A 14,838-nucleotide genomic window follows, 5' to 3' on the forward strand; every position below is an offset into this window, starting at 1 on the left:
CAGATATGAATTACGTAAACTATATTTATTAAAATTATTCTTTCTTGACATAACAGAGTCGAAAATGATTACAAGTTTCAACGATAAACTTGAGTCTTGTATGCTGATCACCTCAGGTGATTGCGCTTTATCTTTACGAAATTGTTTAAACTGATTAAGTATTTTTTTCCTTTTAAAAGAAACAATGAATTCAGTCAATCACAGTCGATCAACTTTTCCATCCATTAAAAGAATAAAATTGCAAATGTCATATACACAAATTATCTTTTGTTTATTTGTTTTTGTTTTTTAACAATTGCGTACTAACTTCAGCGACAAAGAGTATCGAGCTTCAGATACGAATCTACCGTGTTTCATCAGTCAATGTAATACCGTGATAAAATAAAGGTATGCCATTATCAATTTATGAAAAATTTCTGTTATTAATTTTCATGCAAACGAAGGTAGTTCTTTCCTGAAGCAACTGGAGGAATACATCAGTAGTCGTAATAAAAAATAAACATTAGCAAACGTCTGTTATTTTGTTCATTTATATCTGAAACTTGACTGTGTGAAGAAGTTAATGATAAAAATTTTCGCTCAGAATTTTTTCTGATGAACCCTTTCAAAGCATTGATTCATTGATATTTCTGCCTCTAATAGGGGACGTTGTTCAGACAGTCGTAAACACGTGTAAGATAACAAAAGTTTATTGAACGTGTTGGGATAAGTCGTAAATTCCGTTTTACGCCAGAATGTTTTGCAAATAAACGGTGACTGGATAACCCGTTCAATAAACCGTGCAATAGTATCACGTTACAAATTAAAACATTAGCGACTTTAATAAATCATTCTTTCCTTAGATTTTGTGCCAATTTACAGTCATTCGTTCTGAATTTATTGAAAATTTGGAATTTGAAATATTTCAAAGTATGTCAAGAGTTCCTATGAGCTGAGTTATTTTTATTCGAAGCTTTAATCTCTTATCAATCACCGATTGATATCGCTGTTTGTACGACTGTCTCCATGATTACAATGGAAGTCACCGATATTACCTATATTAATTCATAATTAGTAGGAAATGTATATCGTTTGCAGGTGCAATTTTCTTATCACTTGTTTTTCATTTCTTTCTCTGCTGATTATGCTAATTAGCAATTATTTTTCGTTCATTTTAACTTGTACGCGAAACGAATAAACAACGTTTTAATAATAAAAATTAGGATAAGCATATCATCTTTTCAACGACTCCTTCATTATTATTTATTTAATTCCTTGCGAAAGGAAAAATTAAAGTACTTACGTTTTTATATCCCCTGATCTCCTAAACAAACAAAATCATTACAAAAAATAATTCATTTCATTCATCGTAAGAGTTTTTTTCCAACAAACTTATATTAACTATTATCTTAATCAACAATACTTTTGTGTATCAGGCTAATTATATTTAACTAATATGTACCGTATATTTGGTAATAAAATAACAAAAATCTGCGAAAACAATTGATCGTATATTATTTTTTGTAATGAGAGAATGGTATACTTTGATGTTTCGCCAGTTCGGGTGCATAGTCTTTCCATAACGAGAGATCCAACGATGGAATGTTTTCACAATTTACGATGGGATTACTGAAATTAACGAGTGCTCTTAATCGGATGAAACAGTCATTAAATCATAAGGAGTTTTACTACGAAGAAAGAGGAAGCTTACGATGAAGATACTTGTTCGAATCCCCTTGGCTGCATTTTTGTGATGTGATCACCGTTATCGCAGAATAACCTGGATATACTTGCCTTTCGAATTTCGTTTAATTGTTCTGCAAAATACGTGATAAATATTCAATTTAACAAATTACCAGCCAGCGATGGATCAAGGAGAGATCTAAGTGAAGCTACAGTCCCAGGCTCCAGGAGTCCTAAAGTGTTCTGTGATACATAAATAATAAAAAGAAACATTTACCTATAGTGAAGGCTGTATCATGATCACCTCTTTCATACCAGAAGCGATCACCCACTCGTGTTTTATAAAATTGCCTAATAAGAATGCATAATAAGGTGGGACCAGTCAGTGTTCCAGGCACGTGTCGTTCTAATGATCCTCCAACAGTTATCTCGACGTCATCGGGGCTGGCATACAGCTGCGATAACTTTTCCACGTTCTATTAGAAACAATCATTTTTCATTTATGATAATCTTGTAAAAGTTCTTTCCCTGTAAGCACCGTGCTTTTCTTTCTATTACTACACGCAACGAATACAAAATGAATAAACGATGAATGAAAATTTATAAATTGTCGAGCACGATTTACTGGAGGCGTAGTGAATATAAACAGGTTCAACCTGAGACTTCGGACGTCTAGTTTTTGAAATATTTGCATAACATAACAGTCTGACGATTGCACTTACCGAAGGAGAAATGTAATCCGTGAAGTCGGCGAAGTGTTTCGCTCGAGGCAGACCGCAATACTCCCGGAAACTGTTGTACGACGCGAGACCGTGATCGCGATTTCTTTGAATGTCCGTAGCTCGAAGGTCGGATCCCAATGGCCTTCCGTTTCTGAATAAATATTGGGTAATCTGGAACAGATTAAAATTTAACGTGAGAAAATTGTACGATTAGGAGTTCAACGTTTCGTCTACCTCGAGATCGAAAAATTGATCATTGGCTTTTTGAGGCTGGAAAGACAGTCCTCTCGTTAGAGCATCCATATTATCGTGTTCTTCGATGACTCCTGGTCTGTTGAAATGATCGCTGAGCCTCACAGCACCGTTCGAATATCGGTGTTCATTCACCAAACTGAAGAATTTATGAGAAACAATGGAAAGATAATTCTTTTGTTCATCCTCCTAATTAACGATTAAACTTACTTAAGAAAACCAGCGACAAGAGAATGAAAATATCTGAAAGCTGCGGTCGAATGTTCGTTCAAAATACTTGGATCCACATTTGGATCATAATCGTTCACGTAATCTTTTGTATCGTACAAAATTTTGTTACCATACGTGGCTTCGGTACCTAAAAGAAAATGATGTTTAAATCAACGTATCTATTTCAATACATTCGTCACTTTTCGACGATTATACCTAAAAATATTGGCAGCCATTCGTAATACGAAATGTGTTGGTGCTCCGCGATTGTGATTCGCCTAGTTTCTTGGAAAATTGTTTCATCTGTCCAGTGTGGATTCAAATGAGCCAAAGCATCGGCAATACGATTATGCTCCCTAAGTAATATTATCTGTAAAACGGTCAGCTGGGTATTCTGATTGACGCGAGTGTCACCTGCAACGTGTACGCATACGTTTAGAAGCGGTGAACTATTAATAATTGATAATTAAAACACGTGGTCCCATACAACCGGTAATCTTAGAATTTTTCATTTATCATAGCTCACCAGCTTGATAACAAACTTCATCATAATCCGTGTTGTCACAAGATTGACTCTTGTTTGTCGCTGCAGGAAGCCATTCCCTATTATCCCTGACATCCACGTTTAAACGACCACCGGCTCCAGCTCTCAAGCTATTTGCTACTTGATCGCTGGATCCGTAAACCAGTGAAAGATCCATGAAATGTGTAACGATGGTTAACTGAAAAATCATGAAGATCCATGTTAGAGAAATTAAGATAGGGGGAAGGGTGCCATGTAACTGAGCCAAGCTCAAAAATCATTTTTCAACCCCTTTTGATACCGGCACCTACAGATAGGAAATTCAAGATTCAGTGTAACTGATATCTCTGACATTTACATGATATCCGAGCAGCCTGCTTTTCAAGATACGATACTCTTGGTACTCGTGGATGAGGTAACAAATGAATGAATAAGGTCACCCAAGTGTGAGGAATAGCAAACCTGTTCTGCTGGTTTGGAGTGCGAGGAACAGCCATGGTCAAGATCAGTTGTACTACGAACGAAGTTGAGACATCTTATGTTGGCCTTGCTGAATACAGGGTCGTCGTAAGGAATAAGAATGGGGTAACATTGTTCGGCACTCTGCGATGGGTGAATTAATTGTCCATCATCGGTGCAGCACTGTGTCGCGTGTGGTTCTGTGATTTAAAATACAATAACAATACGTCGATCATTTTATCGAAGGAAAATTAGAAAGGGTTGAATTTACTTGATTGGGTGGTTCCATCGATCAACCCCATATCGTGGGTAATAATTTGGCCCCATTGCATTGCTGCTAGTGTCCATATTGGATCGTTAATGTCGACATGTGGAAACATGGTGTAGCTGACCATACGAGAAAGTGGTAATTTTGTTCCAGTCACTGAAATCGTTGGCGATCGTACACCTGTACAAATTGAACAATTAACACTGCATTAGTATTAGGGTATTACATTAGATATGAACAATAGTTATTTTCACTGTTCTATTTATAAAAGTGTAATGGTTAAAATTGATTGCCTATTAAAAATCCTGTGATTCATCGACTGGAATATGGATTCTAGGTTTAGGTTTATTTTAAACAAACAGTATACCGAATGGAAAACTTCTACCGACGTGTCGCAGGGATAGAACCGGAAGACAAAACACACTTTCCCGTGATGTTTGCGTGAATAACAGGAATTCGAATTCGTTCCTTAGAAAGCGCAACAATTGCAAAACTTGTTTGTCACGAAACGAACGCGTCGACGAGCGATTGTATAATAAAGTGAGACGCGGTCCATTCGTCATTCTTTCATTGGTATTTTCACTGTATCACGATTTGATATTTTCTTGCACAGTCGTTTCCCCATCTACGAATTGGGTATGTTAAAAATGTCTCTAGAACGATTAATACCATTACCATATATGAAACTGTTAACCAGTATTCCTAGAACTCCATCAAAGAAAAGTGAAAATTGTATCGGTATTTTCTTCTCGAAAGAAGCTTTCTTTACTTGAGGATAATGAACCTGATTTATCATTCTTTTACCCCTAGCAAACATTTACCTCCAAAGAATTCCGCTTTTTAAAGGGTAAAATATGGTTTGCAAATGTTCGGTTCTCTATCACTCGAGAATTTGCAAAATGATCGCAACGGATTTACGAGTATTAACACAATATTGTTAAATCTATAAAGTGGAAGGCAGGTCGTTTCCTATGCAAGCATACAAATCACGTTCACCTGCGTTCCTACTGAAATCGAAACAAGTTTCTGTGAAAGTAGATATTTGTCACGGGGGACGTTAAGTGCAAATGCAACAACGTGGTTTTACGAGTTCGTAAGTTCATAACTTATTAAAATGTTTCTTTAATATTTAATATTTTCTAGAGTCTCTTATATCCATTTTCCTAAGTTGACAGAAATGTTTTAAGAATCTCAGCCTCGTAATTCTTCATTCTTTTTCGCTTGAACCTTCAGGCGTTTACAGAAAGGCATTAATCACAGCATAATATCATTAGCCTGAAGTAACCGCGGATTTTGCATCGCAATCCTTTTAACGATCCCGCTGAGACTGACCCGCTTTTATTCAACATTTAAACGAAACGAAGCGTGTCAGGTTAAAAAAAAAAGAATCAATTGGTGTTTGAAAACAGTGGAGATAAATTGAAAGGAATTTGATCGATCAAATCCAAAACGCGTAACATTCGTGAAATCGAATTTTTGGGAAAATGAAAAAATTCTTTTGGTAAGAGTGTTCGATGAAAATATTGGCATCGATAGCTGATTAATCAGAAAGGTAAGATTTGAAGGGATGAAAAAGGGTTGGCGTATTCTTACCGTCTCCATAATTTGCTGGGAGAAGTCGTCCGTATCTGGTGTTTGCCATACCCCAGGTGGGATTGTGAAGATTATTGCATGAACCATCGAATGATCTATATCGCGATTTTTCGCAGATACGCGGAAATCGATCTCCGCATGATATGTCTCGATGGATATCATAATTCGTATTCAGTGAAGAACCATACGAGAAACTATTATTCATAAAAATAATAGTACATTACTAACGAAATGATTAATTCAAACATTATTAGCATAGTTATTAAGTTTCTTCTGTATACCTGGGGTAAGAATACAACGACGAATATCCAGAAGGGGCTGTATATGTAAAAGGTAAAGAACCGTATGTATCTCTATAATTATTTACATTACTGAAGCTGTATGTAGTTTCTGATCCTTCTAGATCTGAAACCTTCTCCTTGTTTCCTGTAAAAAAGACGAGTAATAATTATTAGTTAAAATAGTAACGAACATCTCTTTATTTTTATCAAACTTTAAACATTAATTTGATATAAATATCATAAATACTATTCTGCTCAACTTTTATGTCATCAAATCCTACATCAAACTTTCTACATTTCGCAATGCACCGTTTGATATGCAACAACCCAATATACCTTATCAAAATTGAATTGCAATCAGCCTATTAGAACCTGTAATTCGCAATTCACTTTTCAATCACGAACATATTCTAATTTAATCATGCGTTTCGACCTGCTTATACATTTCCTAACATGTATACCCGGAACCAGATAGTCGGTGCGTAATAGAGGGGTAAAAGTACCATTTAATGGCAAACTATTGTATCGAAGAACACTCCGATTTTCCCATGGAAAAGGGCCAAGTTAGTCGAAGCTGTCTATCTAAACCTTGTATCGATGCATTCTGTCTGATACGATTATCGTACATTGGATCAAACACGTTCACCGCATCGTGGACGATCATGATCCAATGTCGACGTAATAGATCGTGAAACAGGCTCGTTCTTTAATGGCTAATGCCTTTCACTGCTTTCAGCTGGAACGATAAATGTTACACCAACGACAGATCTTATCTCGTCGACCTCTACCAAAGTGCTCGGATAGACTTTTAGCAGTATGTTCAGAATTTACCCTAAATCCATAGGTTCATTTGCATGTTTTTCATAAGGAGGGTACTTTATACTTGTACTGCTTTTTTTCAAATTGAAGCACTTAAATTTAAAAAAATTGTTCTTTGATTCTAAGTGACTGGTCATTATTCATCATTATTCTTCAGCTTGTACCTTTCTAATAAGCTAAAATACTAATATCACGGATCGAATCATGAGATCATTGAATTTCTAGTCGAAAATGGAACGTGCAATATATTCAATGCACTTGTTGCACAAGTAAACTCGTTGCCCTAGTTTCTTTAGCTTCGTATTTCTGTCCCTTGCATTGATTATTAACGCTTTAACTAGCCACCGAGAAAGCAGGAACACCTGGATACCTTATAATGCAATACCCTTTTTATTTGTCTGCTTGTCTCTTGTCACAACAAACTCTTTAATTACCGTTCGAGAAAGCAGAAATCGTACGTTTAATAAAAACCCACCCAACTCTTCGAGGTATGTCCTCAGCTTCTGTATCAATGGTTAACTTCCTGTCATTCGAGGAAATGGTTCAGTTGATGACATAAAAGTATCGCAAAATTGCATTTATATTCCAAAATAGTATAGGAGTTTAAATTCTTTCGTTTTTAGCGTTCGTGAAAATTCTTGTCGCGTATCCTGAAACAAATAAAGTCCTAGTTTGAAAGCGACAGTAAAATGCTTGGCTGACGACAAAATGCAACGGTAGTACCAATTTACGACCTCAAGTTATACTTTTTTTTACTTCTTAAGGAATGTTAGATTTTTCCATTGCAGTGCACAATGTAGGTCAAGAATAAAAAGTGCTACACAACTTCGGTTTTTATTTATAGGTGATTGCAAAATATGAAATAAGAAATTTTGTTCCAATTTTGTGTGAGAGAATATAAAGAAGTATTCTAAATTGCAATTTTGCAAGTTTTTTAACATCAACAGTGAAAATAAAATTTTTGTATATAGGTGTAAACTTAGTGTTTTCCATTTCATGAATGAATAAATTAATTATGCATTCTATTGCAATATTTACGTAATATGCTAAGGAACCTATTAAGAAATAATAGGCTTATTCTGCTCCTTTTTTTTTTGGATTTCGCTTAATTTTTAATGATCCGACTTCTTTAGAACTTACAATCACTTTGTTGTTCTGTATCTTACCTGCATTTCCTAAGGATTCTCCTGATGTAATATTTTTTCCATCCACTGTGTTTGTTTCTAGTATCAACACGGCGAGGAATGTTGTTACTATACACCACTCTGTATTTCTTTTCATATTTCTAAAACATAAATATTATTCATGCTGCAAAGTACTTACACTTTCTCTTTATTTTCTCCTTAATTTTCCAAGACACACATCAGTCAAATTAGGATTTTAACCACAACCGCGAAACAATTTTCTTTCAAGGCGTGTCGTGTCAAATTCTTTTTCTTACATATAAACAATATTCATCAAAAGTACATTACTTTTATTTTAATGACTTACCGTAGAAAATCTAATATAAAAAATAAATTTCATTTAATGAGCAGAAATTGAAACTAAAGATAAGACCATTTGACAAAACACTTTAATCGAGATTAAAAATAGTGGCAAGTTGCGAAAAATTCACGGTTTCACGCTCTCACCTGCAGTTCCTTGCTTTTTTGATTACCCGTATTACGAAAGCTGTCAATTAAAATGACAAAAAAGGATAGAAAAAAAAGAGTCCCTTCTATGCTATCGTATTTTTTAAAATTATCCTTCGAATTTAATTCATTTCCACGCGTACATCCCGTTTGATATTTTCCAAATACCTTAGAAATTGCTTCTGAACAGAACTGGAAGTTTATAGTATATTTTATGGTGAATGCAAATTTAACTGTAACACATCCGAGCTACATTATTCTGCATCTTGGTGCAACTGTTTCTTCGAACGTGACTTTATTCTACTTTAAACTCTCTATATCATAGCTGAATGCATAAAAGGTGTACAGAAATTATGCATTATTATCTAGCAACAAAATTGCACACTCTGTACTTTAAATTCTATGAAACATAGCAGAGAGGGCTGTAGCTAAAGAATATCAGAACATACTTTGATCGAACATAATAAGTTTTCGTAAGGAATATGGTGATATTTTCCCCTTTTCGCAGGCTTCCCGGATTTCCGACTTCCCATCCACCCTCTTAGGCTTTTTGAGGTCCTCGGGGATTCGAGGTTTCTAGCCATCGCCATAGACCTCCCCTTCTCTGTACTCCAACCTCCCCCCTTAAACGATGCAAGGAATATACTAAATATCATAATATTTAATAATTAAATTATCCTGTTTCTGAATCAATTTTTTTAATAGAAATTTCCTTTTTATTTGAACAAAGAGCGAATCAATTTTTTTCCTTACTCTTTACCCTAATGATGACAGATTAGAACAATCAGCAAAGCCAATAGTATTTCATCACATCCGTTGTTACATTCTAATTTTATTGCTAAAAATTGTTTGTCGTTAGAGTACGTCCCAGTGTACCTTGTCCCATGCGTAAGAAGGGAAGTTGAGGATCAAGATTGATCCTCAAATGGATAGGACAATCCGAAAATACCGGTTGACACAATCAGTTCTTACTTTCGCGCTAGATATTTCTCTATCGAAACAGAGTTACATAGCTCAGTGCTTTTGCGCTAACGAGAAACTCCGATACATGCAATTCGTGTGCAACGTGCAACAGCCCGCGATCGAGTTCCGGTTGCATGTTAAACTTTCTTTGATAAGCCTCCCGTGCACGCGAAGCTCGCAAAAAGTTTTCGAAAAACAAGTGTATTAATGTTTTAATCGAACACTCTATAAAGCTACTTTTTAATTTATTCATTTTTTTATAGTAGAAAATATATGACTTGGAGAATTGTTTACAAAATAAATTCTCCGACACATTTTCATTAGATGAGATATTTATAGAAGTCAAATTTTAATCATCTTTGAGAAGTACAAATTGAGAATTGTTTCCTGTCTCTTAATTAACAAGATATTAGCAAGATCGCGCTTAAGCGAAACCTGTTTCCCATTCATGGCATTCGATCGTTTTCCTTTTCTTAATTGATTACTCGTTTGATGAATCAAACTGAAGGTGAACTGACAAGGTAATTGTATCTGACGAAGTAATTTCTATCACGCAAGTGGATACGCTAAATTACTTCCACGGATTTGTCAGTTGATTTACCGCTTTCATCACGAGAAATTCCATGCAATTTGTTTAAGGAAATTTGTATTAATAAGAATTCAGGTTTCTTAAGTTATTAAGTCAACTTGTGTCATCATTTATGACACATTATCGATTCGTTCAAGAATTGGAAAAAATGTAGAAAGATCAAATTATTCATTCATTACAAGAAAATATTCTAATGATTCATAAGAAGTTAAAAAAGTCAAGGATCTTGTACTAAGCAAATCGTTAATATCTAATGAAAATCATGAAGGACTAAATGCATTCACATTTATCAACATAATGTGAACATATTTGAAGAACTATTCTTCGCGTTATTTTCTTTTGGTCTTTATGCGTAAAAAATTAAAAAATCAGAACTTGGAGTTACATTCTACCGACCTATTAAACGCTATCTGGCACCTGTTTGCTTCGATAAAAGCACTCGACACCTCGTATTTCGGTACACAACTTTCCAGGATAAAATGACTAATTATAGACCACGTTGTCCCAGCAACAATCAAGAAAATCCATTGGCTTTGCTAATTGACCGCATCTATTAAGCGTTTAACCCTTTGTTGCGTGAGTTCCTTAAAATTAAAAAAAAATATTGAAAAATATTGGATCCTATCCTCTATTGACAAGTGAAAGTAAATTAATAATGATTAAATAATTGACAAAAACTTGGATTTTAAGTTCAGAAAACTCAATCATCTTCTCAGCAGGATATACTTTGCCTTTTTAAGAAAATTGATAAATTGAAACAACGATAAAAAGGAGTGCTGGATCAAGATCAAGGTAAATGACGCTCGATGTTGAATCAAGAAATTGCATGATGATTTTTCTGTGGTCGAAAACGTGACTGATATTCTTTAATGAGAAACGAAGCGTATCCAACTCGTTTATAAATCTCACTGTTATGAAGTAACTGTTTGCTGATGGTAAATTATTAATAAAAATTGAAATACTTTCAATATCTTTCAATTTTTTTAGTAAAATTAAATATAAATAATAAACAAGTTATCTAGCCTATTGATTATCGGCTGTCACCCTACTCGGTGGATGGTTTTTAGTAGGTTTATCGCGGTGAAAGGGTTAAATCTACCTTTTCAAGAACATTATGAAAGGATTGACGTAAACTACCTCTTTTCACGTACTAATACCGAATGCCCCTTTGTTGCCTCCTTTCATAACCCAAATCCCTTGATATAATACTATATAACTTTAGAAACTGAAGCTCGGAATCCATGGTGTCTACCACACCCATTGTTATCCACCTAAACAGAGCATTTTCCATGAAATTTTTATACAACATTCAGAGAAATTTGTTTGAATTATTTTTATAAGAAACATAATCCTATATATTCCATTTCGAAACTGTTCAGCTAGATTTGGATCGACTTGCGATATACCCGGATCTCATCTTTATTCAGTAAAACCTATCATTCAGCATGAATCATCAAAAATTATCAAACGTTTTGCGACATTTTCTTGGGCGATAATGTCAAAAATAAAGATACGTCCGGATAAAACTATCAGGAAACTAACGAAATTTTAGAATTGCGCCACTGTTCGAAGGATCAGACGAAGGACATGCGTGAGTGAACGTTGCATTTCCTCAACTAGGACCGTTCTACATTGATCAGAGACATGCTAATTCGCGAACATAATGGAAAGAGAAAGTAAGAATGTGTTAAGGTACACTTGGTCCGCGGAAAGTGAAGTACTATCACAGCAGGGGCTAATTATTCAGTTTCATCGTAATAATGATACGAACGGAAGTTGATTTACGAGATGGAAATCTAGTAAACGAACGATTGCATGTTATTTTTCCAAGGCGTTTTGATCAATCTGTTCAACTTTCAAAATAGAATAGACTGCGTCGTGGAAATAATTGCGGGTGCAACGATAGATTCATAAAAAAGAACAGAGTTGGATCTAAATATGTACGATTGTGAAATGCTGATTAAGACACTTGATTATGATACGTGAAACGCACTTGTTCTTTGGAAATGCGTTTCTTATACTCGGCTAATCGCATAACGTTGAAAACTATTAAACGGGAAGGTTTAACGAACATTCAACGATTGTAATAAAAATTCCTTTAGGCTAAGTTTCTGAGAAACACATTACGTTTTTATAAACGTCGAAGGAAATAAAGAAATTGTTTCTAAAGTCGATGCTATGAAAAAATAGATTTAGCGAGCAATTAACGAGTTAAGTGGGATACCCTCCTAGCTTTAGTATTGTTACCTTTAATTGACAGAATCTTCACACGACTAATGTTTAAATGGCAAGTCCAAGGTATGTTCCCTGATCGAACTGAGCAAGGACAATTTTTTACACAGTTGCATCGGTGTTATCTAACGAAAAATATTAAGTGTTGCACCTACTGGATACATTTCGTTATCAGAACTGTCAGATGTGTCTCAAATATGACCGAATATGACATGAATATGATGTGTCTCAAGTTAAACACAGACTTTGTATAAATATTTTTTACTTGATCGATATATTTACAACATGCAACAACGAAAATAAGTTCCTTTTATCTGCCACCAAATAATGATTAAAAATCATTTAGTTTAAATTATATCAACCTATCGAAGCATAAAGCTTGAACATGGTTAAAAATAAATACTTAAGCAATAGAAAAACAGATCTGTATTCACTGGAGTGTGAAAATCCACTTAGAAATAAAAAGGTAGAAAAGCAAGGGACCTTAGGAACACAACTTTTTGCCATAAAATGGAGAACTTTTTCTATATGGAGAAAATTTCAATTTTTAGAAACTTTAACCACTATAATGAACCGAAACGAAATTGGTCATCTGTCGTAAATAAAATTGAACCGACCCGAAAAGTAAAACTGTGGCGAACTTTCACAGATCAACGACACCTGTCAATCAACAAATCATAATTCACGAGAAAGCGAATAACACATCGAAAACACCTGATCCATGGAAACGAGTATGCGACCCATAGAGAAGTACGTTTGCAAGAAGGTGAACATTTAACCCACCCGTTTGCTTCAACTTCAGCTTCTCGAAACACCGTACCCTTCTAGCTACCTCTGTCGATGCACAATTTGAACAAATTAAACGAAGTCACTTCATATGGAGTTGAACCCTGCCGGTTTCTCGGCCAATGTTCCAAACACGTGTTGGCAAGACGACTGAACGAATGCCAGATACGAACCGAACTTTATAAATGGTGGGAGAAAGTGCAAAAGTACTATCGCGGATCGGTAGGTACCCCACGCTTGCAGAAAAAAGCTCAATCTGCAGGCCGATTTATCTCTAAACCGCATACAATTCGAATGATTAATTCACGCCTTTAGAAAGGATCACACGGCTGACTTGTCCACTAATTTCTTTTATATCAGCCTTCTTGTGGTCGCTAGTTTTTCTCACCCTGGCAAACCAAAGTTTACGGAACTCCATAGTTTTTACATAGGAAAGTAAGGTGACCAAACTTTGGTACTGTCTTTTGATCCTTTCTAAGAATGATAAAAGATGATCTTTCTTGCTTATAATAGAGCATCGGGGGGATACTTGAAATAAACTTCACGATTTGGTGGTGGATGATCTCCTCCTGTAACAGAAATGTTTAGTTAGATCAAGTGTAGATCAAGTATCACCCATGGATATGGAAATTCTGCTACTATGTCAACGTGTATCATTTCAGAAACGTCATAGGTGGGATCAGGATACCCTTGGTGCTATCTCATTAATCATCTTCTTATCTCTGCTCGGTGGAGTTCAGAGAGGGTCATCAGATGAGCTGGCGGTCAGCCCTAAATCAGTGAAGATTTCATTTATTTTGGGTCCTATCAAAATAATAAAAAATTAATACGTAATTTTATTTTTTAAGAAGGTCCTCTTTGAACTTTTAACAGTTATAAAGAAAAAGTTACTCTGTATCTTATGGAGAGTAAGTTATTTATGAGTCATCGTTGACAACAATTTTACTACTTTCTCTGCCCGAACTAAAAACACATACAAAAGTTTATAGTCATACATCTTGAATAATAATAAATAGATTTCATCTATGAGTGAATGGAACAAAACGGGGACACCGAACAATCTGCGATAGCCAAGGATAAGATATGTCGAAATAATTTTTTTTCATATCGTCATTCTTTTTGAACTGTAATCTATCTCATTCCCGATAATTGGTTATCCAAGCACGTTTATTTATTATTGGACAATTGAATTTGCAGCTGGAACGTGTGGAAAATGATGCAAATTCTCGTTTATTAATTTCATGTTTATCAAACATTGATTTAAATTAATTGCGTAATTTGTACTTTATCATATGTCATTCAAGTTTTATCATTTAGTGCATGCCAATAAAGTATAATTATTGAGCTCTTTCAATTCGAAAAATTTTATTTGCAGATCGAACGTGTGGAAAATGACGCAAATTCACGTTTATTAAACATTGATTATTTAAATCAATTGCGTGATTTCTATTTTATCATATGTCATCCAAGTTTTATCATTTAGTGCATTCAAATAAAGTTTCTAAACGTTTTGTAAAAAATTTCAATCAGGAAGTGTTTTTAAATTTCTTTTAAAATATTTTCGAGGCAACTCGATAGAATTTTAATTCAAATGACCACCTGATGTTCTATACTTCATTTCTTCGCTAAGCAGTTGGAATTCATCAACAGCTGCTTTCTCTACAAATATTATGTAATTTTATTGCAGTGTGGTATAAGATTAATTAATACGATTCCTAATCAATTAACACCAAAATTGGTTGGTACCCGGAGAGTTCCTGGAGAGTAAAAGTTGACTAAGATATGGTGCTTCCACTTCAGAACGGAAGTTAAATGTCAGCTGGATGTTTATGAAATTCTAGCCTGTTA

At 34.8% G+C, this 14,838-nt stretch overlaps 1 protein-coding gene across 1 annotated transcript; it reads right to left on the reverse strand.

Annotated features, from left to right (window-relative positions):
* Positions 1-32: 32 nt before the first annotated feature.
* LOC114878083 (peroxidase) lies at positions 33-13,160 on the reverse strand. The gene is made up of 14 exons (XM_029191481.2): positions 12,988-13,160; positions 7,956-8,074; positions 5,971-6,115; positions 5,690-5,883; positions 4,100-4,276; positions 3,832-4,028; positions 3,373-3,568; positions 3,063-3,260; positions 2,847-2,994; positions 2,619-2,775; positions 2,385-2,555; positions 1,940-2,138; positions 1,691-1,796; positions 33-1,608 (listed from the first exon to the last, which is right to left on the reverse strand). Exons 2-14 carry the CDS (start codon positions 8,068-8,070, stop codon positions 1,494-1,496), a joined length of 2,118 nt encoding a protein of 705 aa, XP_029047314.2. The 5' UTR covers positions 8,071-8,074; positions 12,988-13,160; the 3' UTR covers positions 33-1,493.
* Between the last annotated feature and the right edge of the window lie 1,678 nt (positions 13,161-14,838).

The sequence above is a fragment of the Osmia bicornis genome, chromosome 8 (genome assembly GCF_907164935.1).
Source record: "Osmia bicornis bicornis chromosome 8, iOsmBic2.1, whole genome shotgun sequence".
NCBI classification, from domain to species: Eukaryota; Metazoa; Arthropoda; class Insecta; order Hymenoptera; family Megachilidae; genus Osmia; species Osmia bicornis.